Here is a 12,746-nt window from a genome sequence, read left to right as displayed (position 1 = left end):
CATCTCCACCCCTCTTCTGCTATTGGGCGGCCGCTTAGTGACGCCGCAGTGACGTTGCTATGACGCCGAACGCACCTCCCCCTTGAAGGAGGGATTGTTCGGCGGTCACAGCGACGTCGCTGACAAGGTATGTACGTGTGACGCTGCCATAGCGATAATGTTCGCAGCGATTACCAAATGTCGCACCAAAGATGGGGGCGGGTGCTATTGCGCACGACATCGCTAGCTATCGCTAGCGATGTTGCAGCGTGTGAAGTACCCTTTAGGATAGGTCATCAATGTCTGATCGGCCGGGGTCTGACACCCGGCAGCCTCACTGATCAGCTGCTCTTAGTGCCATGCTGCAGCAGCACGCAACAATGCTCAGTCCCAGAGCTGCTCCATCAACTGAAAGCGGCTGTGGTCGGATACTGCACATCCACCTCTTTTTGATTTGAATAGGAGGCGGATGTGCAGATGTGCAGTACCCAGCCATGGTCACTCTCAGAAGACGTGGAAGCTCTGGAACGCAGCATTTCCGGCCACCTGGTGCTGCTGACATCGCCGAGAACAGCTAATCAGGTATCGTACCCCAGCCAATCAGATATTGATGACTATGCTAAGGATAGGCCATCAATGTAAAAGTGGTGGACAACCTCTTTAAAGGGAACCTGTCACCAGTTTTTCCACTATTAAACTAAAAGTATCACCTTCTGCAGCTCCTGGGCATTCTCCCCTTGCAGACCCCAAAAATAACTTTATAAAACATGAAAACGAGCACGCCCATCTGAGCTACACAGGTAATTAGCATACCTAACGGTCATGTTTTATAAAGTTATTTTTGGGGTCTGCAAGGGGTGTCAGGGAACAAGGTGAACCTTCATAGAAAGCAGCCCAGGAGCTCTAGAAGGTGATACTTTTAGTTTAATAGTGAAAAACTGGTGACAGGTTCCCTTTAAGCAGAATCCGTCCCAGTGATCAGTTGATCTTCATGATCATGGTCATGACTGACTATATAGTTCCTCTTCAAAAGCCAGCCATGTAATATCAGGATGAATTGGGTTATCCTGAGTTAGGACCACTCCCTACCACAGTTCTGCACTCACAGATGGGCCTGAGTGGTGGACCACCTTTCACTATGTCCATATGATCTATTAGGGCATATGTAGAGAGTCTATATCTCTTTAGCAATGTTGATATAGACTAAAAACTGGAATATTCAAGGCTTACTGATATTTCAAGACATATTTGATCTGTACTATATTTCCAATATACTCTCAGGTTCACTCCTGAGTAGTGCCTAAACTTCATAGTAATTAGTACTGGGTTTTATTGGCCAGGCAGTGTATTATGCTATTGCTACATACAGTGTAATCCATCTATAAGTGAAGGTCCATGACATGCTTCATTAAAGGGTTAGTCATAAAAATGGAATCATTGCCTATTCAAAGCATAGGCAATAATTTGATTATTGCTGGGGGTCTAACCGCTGGAGTTCCCGAGAATTGTGATCTGGAAGCTCGAGAATGGGGCTCTACAGCCATGTCCTGAATGAAGTGGAGGGGAACATTTGTGGCTTGTGCTCCATTTATTGTCTATGGGGCTGACGGAAATACCCGAGTGGTGGGCCAGGAATTGAGGGGGGATTAAATATGCACATTTCAGCTCCATTCAAGAGCTCTGGGAACAATCCTTTATAGGAGTTAATGTGGCCTACCTTGACCACCAATAGGTTAGACGTTAGACGTTCTGATATATATATATATATATATATATACTATAAAGGCTTTCAAAGATGTATACTTAAATGACACATCCTCAAAATACCTGCTTTTTTTCTGTTTCTTGAAGAAATTGAAGATTTATTTTAAGGTTATATTGGCATAGACTTGTATAACCCAAAACGAAATGCTGTTAGAAAGGATTTGCAGCATAATACAATTTTGATAAAAAAAATAATCTTTATTATTAAACATTCCCAGTATCACAATAGGATGTCTCTGAAATGTTGGAATAACACGTCCGATACCAACAAAAGTGGATTTATTGTAAAACATTTCTCAGCAAAATGTAAGAGGATTTTCTATGACTTTAGGCCTAAGATCATTCGAAACATTGTTCGGCCTACAGCCATCTAATGTGTCTGGCCAGCCTTATAGTTCTGGGAGATGATCTTTAGGTCTTGTAGTTTTGGAGGGAAGATATCTTGTACATCTTATAGCTCCGGGGAACGGATGTTCTATGTCTTATTGTTTTAGGGAGAAAATCTGCTATATGTCTAATAGTTTCTAGGAAGGAACATCTAGGGCGATTTTCTGTATATATTTTGTGGCCTTTGCTTCTGGAAAGATCGTCTCCCTTTTCTGTCACTTCCTATACTAAATCCTTTAGGGCATAGAATTTTCTAATCTGTCAATAAAATGATCTTCCAATAATATAAAAGACCAAGAGTATTTATGACATATGAGAACTGTGATATGTAGAATCACCAGTGAGCATAGCTTTATATCATCATCATCATCATCACTTTTTTATTTACTTGCTTCCATTTTTAGTTAATTTTTCACATTTTAGTATTAATCTTTATTATTGTCAAATTGTTTAATTTATTTTCTTTATCTAAAGGCCAATGATGATTATTACACAGAAAATAACAAGCTTGGCTTTTGAAATCCGAGATGGTAAGTTGACATCTTTTTTTTTATGTTGTACTTTATTTAATGAATATTTGGCTTGAAGTATATTAATAATAATTAGGGATGATCGAATACCAAAATATTTGACTTTGCGAATATCCGACGAATAGATCACTGCTATTCGCGAATATTCAATGTGCAATGTAAGTCTATGGGAAACTTGAATAATTTCACATTGGACCTAACAGCGAGCTGTGGTGACTAAGGAAAAGGCCGAAATGGGTGGGAAAAGGCAGAATCTCTCTCTCTCTTTCTCTCTCGCTCTCTCTCTCCTCCGTGGAGCTGGAAGCCGGAGCAGCGGGGACTATATATGTATCGTTCCCGGAAGCTGCGGCAACGTGTATGTAGATGATGCTGTGCGGCCAAGCCAATCACAGTAACACCACAACAAAGATGGTTGCAGCGTTACTGTGAGAGCAAGCAACATCAGATGTGTTCATTGGCTGGAAAACAGGCACCAGGAAGTCAAAAATGAAAGTATCGGAGCGGATGTTGTTTTATCCGTCGGATACCAAATAGTGGCGAATACATTCGCTCATCCCTAAAACTAATAATATCTTACCCTTTTATATGATTTTGGTGATTTCTATTAAACATGTTTTCTTAAAACCTAAAAGAATGACTATGAGTAGCTCATTTTAACCCCTTTATCCCCCCCAGCCTGTTTCATGACTAGGCCAAATTTTACCGTTCTTACCAGCGTCACTTTATGAGGTAATATCACAGAGTATGTATTGACAGGTCAGGGGCCCCTAGGCTTGCCCTCCGACTCGAGATCCTGTGCTGTCCCTTATCTCAGAGGTAGGCTTGATGGTAGCCATGTCCGAGCCCCCAGCGTCACCCTGACTTCTGTCTGAGCCCTGATCTTACTCTCCCTCACCCTTGAGGTGGGTCGGAAAACCCAATAGCGAAACCACACAAAACAACATAAACAAGGGAGAACAGAAACTCGTACACACTGCACTCAAAATACACAGGAGAGACAATATGTGTACAGGTGAGCAAAGAAAAAAGGAAAGAAGTTGTCATGAATCAGTTTGGACTCTGCTATGGCAGAGTTGTATTTGTCACCTGGTCCTGCAGTTGGTGTTTCCTGGTGTTCGGCCAGTGGGTGGAGCCTATCCTGCTGTGCCTTATTCAATCACAACGCTTTATCAGGATGTCTCTTCCATCGGTGCGGCGCCAGTTATAGCCCTGCCATGCAGCGTGTGATCCTGGTCCCTGTAAGTGTTCTTGATTTTGCCTGCTACCTTGTCTGACCTTCCTGATGTCGGTCCTCCTCGTCCTGCCTGACCTCTCTGATTTCAGTCTTCCCCGTTCTGTCTGACCTCCCTGAGTCCGGTCCCCTCCGTTTTTGTCTTACCTTCTGGTCTTCCTCTCCTTCTCTGTTTGTTTGTTCCATCCCTGCGCCCCCCTTCTTCAGCTTGCTCTCTCGATTTCTGACCTCCGCCTCTCTCCTGACTCTACCTCCGCATACTCCCTTGTACTGTGTGACTTCCCGGCTCTGACCTCCTTATACGACTTATCTTAGTAATCTATCTGTGATTACTCCTCTGACACGTTTGTTGTAAATTTTGGTCAATATCAGTTGCATTTATGTATGAAAATATCAAAAATTGGACAAAAATTTCAATTTTCAAACTTTCAATTTTTATGCTTTTAAACCAGAAAGTTATATCACCAAAATAATTAATAAATAACATTTCCCACATGTCTACTTTACATCAGCACATTTTTTTAAACATATTTTTTTTGTTAGGAAGTTAGAAGGGTTAAAAGTTTATCAGCAATTTCTTATTTTTGCAACAAAATTTACAAAACCAATTTTTTTTAGGGACAACATCACATTTGAAATGACTTTAAGGGTGACAGAAAATACCCAAAAGTGACACCATTTTGAAAACTGCACCACTCAAAGTGCTGAAAACCACATTCCTGAAGTTTGTTAACCCTTTAGGTGTTTCACGGAAATTAAAGCAATGTGGAAGGAAAAAAAATGAAAATGTTACTTTTTCCCACAAAAATATTGCTGAAGCCCTAATTTTTTCATTTTCACTAGAGTAACAGGATAAAATGGACCGTAGAATTTGTTGTGCAATTTTTCCTGAGTACGCTGATACCCTATATGTGGTGGAAAACTACTGTTTGGGAGCACAGCAGGGCTCAAAAAAGAAACCACTATTTGCATTTTGGAGCACAAAATTGGCTGGAATAGATAGCAGATGCCGTGTCGTGTTTCCAGAGCCCATGATGTGCCTAAACAGAGGAAATCCCCTCCACAAGTGACCCCATTTTGGAAACAATACTGTTCAAGGAATTATCTGAATGTGTGGTGAGCACCTTTAACCCTCAAGTGCTTCAAATAAATTTATAATGTTAAGCCATAAAATTTCTTTAAATACATTTTTACCACAAAGATGTCACTTTTAGCACCAAATTTTTCATTTTCACAAAAATAGCAGTAGAAAACGGACAGAGATACCCTAATATTGAGTGGAAAACTATTTTTTGGCTCAGAAGGGTTAGCACGCTATTTGAATTTTGGAGAGCAAAATTGGCTGGAATAGATAGCGGACGCCATGCTACATGTTCAGATCCCCTGATGTGACTAGTGAAATCCTCCCACAACTCACCCAAACTACACCCCTAAAGGAAATTATCTAGCTGTGTGGTAAGCAACTTAAACCCACAGGTGCTTCACGGAAATGTATAATGTTATAATTTATAATGTTGAGCCATAAGAATTAAAAAAAAATATTTTTACCACAAAAATATTTCTGTAACCCATTTTTCTTTTTCATTTTCACAAGGGTAGCAGAAGAAAATGGATTATACAATTTGTGGTGCAATTTCTCCTGGGTACAGGGAGACCCCATCTGTTGTGGAAAAGTAGTGTTTAGGCACATCGCAGGCCTCAGAAACCAATATGATTGTGTATAATATGATGGTAGTCTCACGTTCAAAGCTGTAGTGGATGGTGAGATATGGAGCCTGAAAGTCAAAAGTTTAAATGTTTGAAACACTTTTGCTTGTCAGTGTATATACTGTATATATGGCAGGGGGTTAACCTTACTCGTTGCCGGGACGGTGATGTCGGTTCCGGAGATGTCCGGGTGGCCCTGCCTGGCTTTGTGCCCCGAAGTGTCCACAATAAAAGTGGATTAGATGATGAGGTGGATGTTTGTCGTGACGCCACCTGTGGTACGCGGCCAGGGATTAGCTGCCGCTGCTATCGCTGAACTCTGGGGGCGGATGGTAATAGCAGCAGAGATGGTGTCGCTCCCCACAGGTGGAGCGGGCCCTGGGGAGGATGATGAGGGGAATAGTGGTAGTGGCGGTGGCCGTGGACGCCGAGGCGTGGAGCAACTGTGCCGGTAATAAGAGTCCGAGTCGGCTGCTGCGGTTCCAGGTGTCTTTACTCACAGTTCTTTTAATAGCCCAGTTGCTGCCGCAGTAGCACTGGTCACCCATGTAATGGGCCCCGTCAACCTTGGATAAGTTGGAAGAAACCACCGGTGTTTGGAAAATGTTCTTTGTAAGAGTTGCCCCTCCAGCAATAAGGAACCCGGGCTGAGCGCTCCGCTCCAAGCGTAGGCCCCATGAAAAAAAAAGGATGAAGGGAAGATGGTGGTGTCGTGTCCCAGAACTGATGTCCCAGGTAGACTGACTGAAGATTGAGTGTGTTTCTCCTACTTCTACCCCAGTGGAGCCCGCCCCCAGGTGGCTGGCTTCAGTGACCGGGAAAGTCCCATGCATCGTGATGGCCACCTCCCCTATCTACCCTGAGCCATCCCCCCAGTGAGAAGGCTCCTAAGCTGTATGTAAAGTGTGAATGTGGAGCACCGGTGATTAACCCCCTCCTTACCCGAGGCGAATATCACACCTTAAATAAGGTGCAATACTCTGTGGCAACTGGAGCCTCAGGGGCGCCACATATATACCAGGTACAGTCACTGCCAATACCACAATACCAAAATACTTACTAGCTGCCACCAATCGTTTATAAAGGCAGATTGGACACCTGTTACAGATTAGCATATGACTTCAGGGATGTGGTTTATGCAGCAAGAGGAAAAAAGCTATTATATTATATATATATATATATATATATATATATATATTTATTTAATCTGAAAAGTAGGCAGTGATAAAATTTACAAAAAAGGAGACAAAACAATACAGATATATAGAATATACAATATAGAATTCCATAAAATAAAAGGGATAACGAAAAAAAAAGTACTAAACGTGTCATGGAAGTGGCTCAGATCTAGGGAGGGAAGAACTCCAGTGAAACATGGATCAATCTTACACAGACATGTATCTTCCTGCATTGAACAAGACATCAATTCAAACTCCCACATACCTCCCCTTGGTGACCTCAGATGGGTCTGGTTATGGGATGTGGATAGGTCTTTGAGAATTTTATGATATCCCCAACTTTCAGGATATCTTCGCCACTGGAGGTCCCAGGCGGAAGATATCCTGGTCATGTTTACTGTCACAGTTTTACCTTTCGGTAAAGATAAAACATTGCATGGATAGTGTTATCTGTCTGACCAATATTATTTTGGGGCTGATGATATGTCATTGTCTCCTGAAATGACAAAACTTCAATAATGATCAAATCATAACACTGGAAAACGAAAAGATTAGTGCATGAGAAAAGTAACCTGTTTTTAGGTCAGTTTTTGTTGCTGATATAAATCTGCCCTTATTTTTCTTCCATCAGCTCTAGTTAAGGAGATGTGATATTCCCTATGTATATGCATACGACTGATCGAAAAACTACGACTGCTGTCTACTAAACATTATTGTTTTTGCCTTCTTGGTTATTAAAGCGAATTCATAGATGTAGATTTATTTTATTTATGAAGAATTTACATCACAAAATAAGAATTAAACATCTATAAAATGTTGTCATTGAGAAATTGTTAATTTCTGAGATACTTAGCAAAAGCGGCCCTCTAAAGATTTCTTGTAGTGAGTTGTGCCAGGGCAATCACTTTGAAAAGACAGACAGTAATCCAACATCATGTGGGTATCCCAGTATTATCTGTATCTTTGTTCTACAGTTCTATAAAGCTACCTTTCACATTAATCTTACCAAGGTTTTCTTGCAAACGATCCAAGTGGTTATGTAGATAATACACCTTGATACTCATTGTGCAGCCAAGGTGATAGAAAGAATATAGCGTTGTTTCTTCTAGTTTAGTGTAACTATCTACTTTAGATTTCCCAAGTAAATCCTGTACAACCATAGTAAAGGAAGACCATGCATCTGCCTCAGCATCGTTGAATTAAGGCTCCTTTACACGCATCAACGTCGCTCGTGAAAGCACTCGCCCTCGTCGTTTGTGCGTCACGGGCAAATCGCTGCTTGTGGAACACAATATCGCTAGGACCTGTCACACTATACTTACCTTCCTAGCGACGTCGCTGTTGCCGGTGAACAGCCTCTTTTCTAAGGGGGTGGTTCGTGTGGCGTCACAGCGACGTCACATGGCAGGCGTCCAATTGAAGAGGAGGGGCGGAGAGCAGCCGAAGGAAAGTCACGCCCACCTCGTAACCGGAGGACGCAGCTACGGTGTTGTTCGTCGTTCCTGGGGTGTAACACGTAGCGAGTGTGCTGCCTCAGGAACGTCCTGAACGAGCAACAACATTTGGGAAATGGATGACGTGTCAACAATCAACGATTTGGTGAGTATTTCACATCGTTAGCAGTTGCTCGTATGTGTTACACGCAACAACGTCACTAATGAGGCCAGATGTGCATCACAAATTCCGTGACCCCAACAACATCTCGTTGACAATGTCGTTGCGTGTAAAGCCCTCTTTAGTCTTTGAAGTGTGGATCTTTTCTGAGTTCTCTGATTTGAAGACTGTCAAAAATACCCGCCTTTAGCTTCTCCATGGTGAGATCTATAAATTTTCGCCAGACATAGTAAAAGCATCTCCCCTCTTTGTTTAGAGCCTTTACTATTTGCTTTATTAAATGTGCAGTGGTGGTAAAATGATCTTATTCCCTTCAACCAATGGTTCTGTAATTACATTTTCTCCTACTACCATGTGTTCTCTTAGAGGCCACTGTTTTCTCATCCAGTGCTCATTTTTTGATCTACTGTATATTATCTCAAAAAGTAGAGCTGCTACAAAAAAAAGAATGACCTATTCTGATTCAGAGGACTGAATATACCTAGAATTAAGCCTAATGCCTTTGGCCTTAAAACATTTTTTTCATTTGTTCCCCAGTGTAATTCTTAATAATAAATTTATGCATAAGAGTTTCCGCACACAATGTGCCCAAAACAAGGCAGCGTTTCAGCAATCTACTATCGTGCAGTGTTCTGCTTTTAACTCACCAGGTGGCTTGGTGTCTTCAGACTCCGTTCACACCGCGGAGTCTGGCAGATCTACTGGTGCATTCAAGTTGTGCAGGGTGTTGCCGGTTTTGTTCTCTCTGGTGTCCGGTCTAGCTCGAGTTAAATCCTGCTGGTGTCTGAATTGCTGCTGTAAGCACAGATTATGGAAGACCGATCATAGACGCCTCTGCACTTTAAAAGATGGTGGAACCTGGAGTCGCATGCCGATGATAGCTCTAGCTTTGCTCCAGCGACACCGGTCCTGTGCATTTGATTCAGCTTTGGTGATTTGTTGTATGCTATTTGCTGTGTGGTGGAAATATCCTTGTTCATTTATTTCCTCCCTGTACTTTATTTCTCCCTGAGCACGTATTGTATTTTCCTCAGTGTGTTCTTGCTGTGAGTTTAAGCTTTGGTTTCCCCTGTTTGTCACTATTTGAAGGATATATTTCTCCTGTCCCAGCCCTCCCCTTGGTGGGGGTGTTAGACCAGGACTTTTCAGGAGTCAGGGCTACACTAGTGGACCAGACCTCACCACCATCAGGTGTATCTCTGGAATAAGGGACAGCTTAGGATCCCCTAGTTTGAGGGCCAGTCTAGTCGCCCCTCCTCTACACCTTCTTTCTCTTCTGTGTTCATGTTATACGATGGCAACATTAATTTAATATCCTCAAACTTTCCAAAAACATATGTATCATAGGAGATAGCTCTAGCGAGCTGTCACAATCCTCCCAAGGTGACGTGTCTACAGCTCAGCATTAATTTAGCAGCTGAACAAAGTGCCCTCAAATTATGTATAAGTCACCGGGGTATGTTGGTAACACAAGGCAGGATGAGCATGAACTGTAGAAAAGCCATGAAATTGAATGCACACAGATGCATGCCAGCAAGGAGCTAGGTGCCTGGTATTAACTACAGCACCGGTGGATTAATGGACAGTGTTGACCGAATTTTGTAGACTGAATTTTGTTGTTTATAATACTGATTGAATGATTTATATAACTGCTGGTTTTTGCTCACGAGAGCAGTGCATTGTGGGAGCTCAGTTGATTCAGCTCTGTATGAGTTTTGGTGCTCATACACATTACATGAATGTTGTCTGATGTCACTAATTTTTTTCAGAACCTGATGACCATCTAATATGAGTGGAGGTGTCACGACTCTCCCTAGATGGCAAATATAGATTGAAAGAAAGATTGGGCATGTTGGATTTCCACATGCCCAATTCTTTGCCTTCATGGAAAAGAAGATACAGTACTGCCATGGATTTCTCACAGCAGCTTATGTCCCTCACCCCAATGAGAGCATATGCATGCTCATCCAATCTCTCTCTCCTACCATTTCCCTACCCATCTGTTCCTAAAGGGTTATTCCCATCTCCAAGATCATATCCCAATATATAGTAGGTATAATAATATTAGCAAATACCTTCAATTAGAAATGTAGTACAGTTCTCATGATTGTCACTTACCTCATGTGCAGGGCATTACAGTAGCTTAGGTATCCATGGTTACAACCACTAGCAACTAACTGTCATTATGTATGGTCGTAACCATGGATACCTAACTACTGTAATGCCTTGTACATGAGGTAAGAGACATAGCTAATCAAGAGAACTATACTAAATTTCTAATTGGAGGTATTTGCTAATAGTATTATTACACCTAAGACATATTGGGATAAGATCTTGGAGTTTGGAATTCCCCTTTAAATGATACTGTGATGTAGTACCTTGCACAGCTGAGTGGCCAAGAGCACTACTTCTCTCCACCTGTTAAAATTTCATGATATATCTGTACCGCCCCCGTGCCAGCGGCCGAGCCGCTCAGATCCAGAGCCGCTGTGGCTCGAGGGGTCTCCGGATCCGGGGGGTCCGCACGGACACTCGAATAGAAAGAGAAGGGGGGTAGTATGTACAGGGGGTTAGAAAGTTAGTGACGCCACCCTTGGTGTGTGGTAATGTAAGAGACCACCACTGCTGTTGGGGGAGCCCGGTGGCGATGGTGTAGCAGCAGGATGTTTAACCCCTCCGTGGGTAGGGGGTTTGTGCCCCGGGGCCCGTTGGGGAGATGGTGATTGGCGTGCCATTGGGCAGAGGAAAAGGAGCTTTTCAGTGTACTCACTCAGTCCAGGAATAATGACACTGACAGCTTGTAAACCAGAATTCTGTGCACCACTGCAGCTTGGAGGGAGCACGCTGGGATCCGTGCCCTTGGTGTTGCTGTTAGCCTGTGGCCTTTTCCGTGGCACCTTCTCACTATTGGACCCTCAAGTTTGGAACTATTCGGGTCCCGCTCACTCGTATGGCTAACTGAGTGAGCTTGCTCTCAGGGTTCACGCGTAGGATTTCTTTAGACTGTATTTGGGAAAGTCCTATCCCATTGTTGCGCTAGTACCCCGATTTTGGAGCGGGTTGGGGATGAATCTTGACATCTTCACCCCCGTCGGGTAAATTACCGGGATGCATGAAGCTATTTCCCGGCCTAGGGTCCACGTACCCCGTCGTTCCCTTGCCCCTGCCCGGTGATGGCTCAAGGCCGCCGGCTGCCCTCCTCGGCAGACCGTGACCCTTGACGCGATCCCCTGCAACCGGGGTTCTAGCTCCTACCAGGCCCAGACCAACGTCTGCCACCTAGTAAGCTTCAGGAGCCCACCTCCTCATCTGTGACCTCTCCTCTTGAGAGTCACCACACAACTCCCTTTCACTTTTCCACTTTCCCCTACCAACCCCCATATGGGTGGCCCTATTCCCTTCAGGCCCCCCAATGGTATGTCTGGTGGGTTCAGTGTCAAGTGTTTCTAGGATTTTTACTTGGTAAGCTGTTAGCAACACCAAAGGACCGGGATCCGTAACCAAGGAGGAGTGGATACTGTGCAGAAGGGCAGGTTGCACAATACCCTGTGACGACCTGGTAGGCCAGGGTGTCACATATCCAAGGAGGATGCCTATTCTTTATTATATGGGAAAACCACATTAATTCACCCAATATGCAGAAATATAAAGCACACTGGCTAATTTTTTGATAATAATAGTTGACTGTCACGCACAGACTAGGGGAGATCCGGTGTGAGGCCAAAGACGCAACAAAACAGAGTTAACATCACAACAAACAAGGGGAACACTTTAACAATGGAGGGCTCTACCACTAGTGAGAGGGAAGATGGGTACCTCCTCACTTACCTGCCGCTGTACCTGCACTCCTAGCCAGTCCCAATACAGGTTCCTCCCCTGTCGCTGAGCCAGAACCTGAAGCCCTGAGACGACCCTACAATAGTCCCTGACTAGGGAGTGGACAGGTGACGGACGTTAGTCCCACCGCTGCACTAAAACAACACACTGGGAAAGGCAACAGGCAGGGAGAAAACATACAAAAGACTGCTGCAGTCATCAACAAGACTGCAGCCACATCAGCAGCTCTTTTGAGCTCCAAGACCAGAATCCAAATGAATCAAGAATAAACGGCACCCTCTGTTGGTAGCAGAGGGTATATAAAGGGACTGCATGTGGTCCTGACTGGAAACACCTGAGCTGGAACTAGGACTGCTTGCTGGGAAGGAATACTGCCATTAACCCTACAACTACCAAAGGAAAAGAAAATCTGTTTAAATAGCAGAGTCTATTTAAAAGTGAGACTCAGACCCGAAAAACTGTCACTAAATACTTATAGAAAGAAACAACCGTGACATTGATGTATTATTACAAAGTCCA

At 43.5% G+C, this 12,746-nt stretch overlaps 1 protein-coding gene across 1 annotated transcript in view; it reads left to right on the top strand.

Moving 5' to 3' along the window:
• The window catches only part of MBOAT2 (membrane bound glycerophospholipid O-acyltransferase 2), a 338,336-nt gene that overhangs the window by 214,992 nt on the left and 110,598 nt on the right, over window positions 1–12,746 (top strand). The window contains exon 5 of the mRNA XM_075341088.1: window positions 2,605–2,660. Coding sequence (XP_075197203.1) covers window positions 2,605–2,660 — 56 coding nt within the window. The remainder of the gene's footprint in view (window positions 1–2,604; window positions 2,661–12,746) is intronic.

The sequence above is a fragment of the Anomaloglossus baeobatrachus genome, chromosome 3 (assembly GCF_048569485.1).
Source record: "Anomaloglossus baeobatrachus isolate aAnoBae1 chromosome 3, aAnoBae1.hap1, whole genome shotgun sequence".
NCBI lineage: Eukaryota > Metazoa > Chordata > Amphibia > Anura > Aromobatidae > Anomaloglossus > Anomaloglossus baeobatrachus.
The sequence above is the reverse complement of the archived record's forward strand: the minus strand, read 5'-3'. Positions and strand labels throughout refer to the sequence as shown.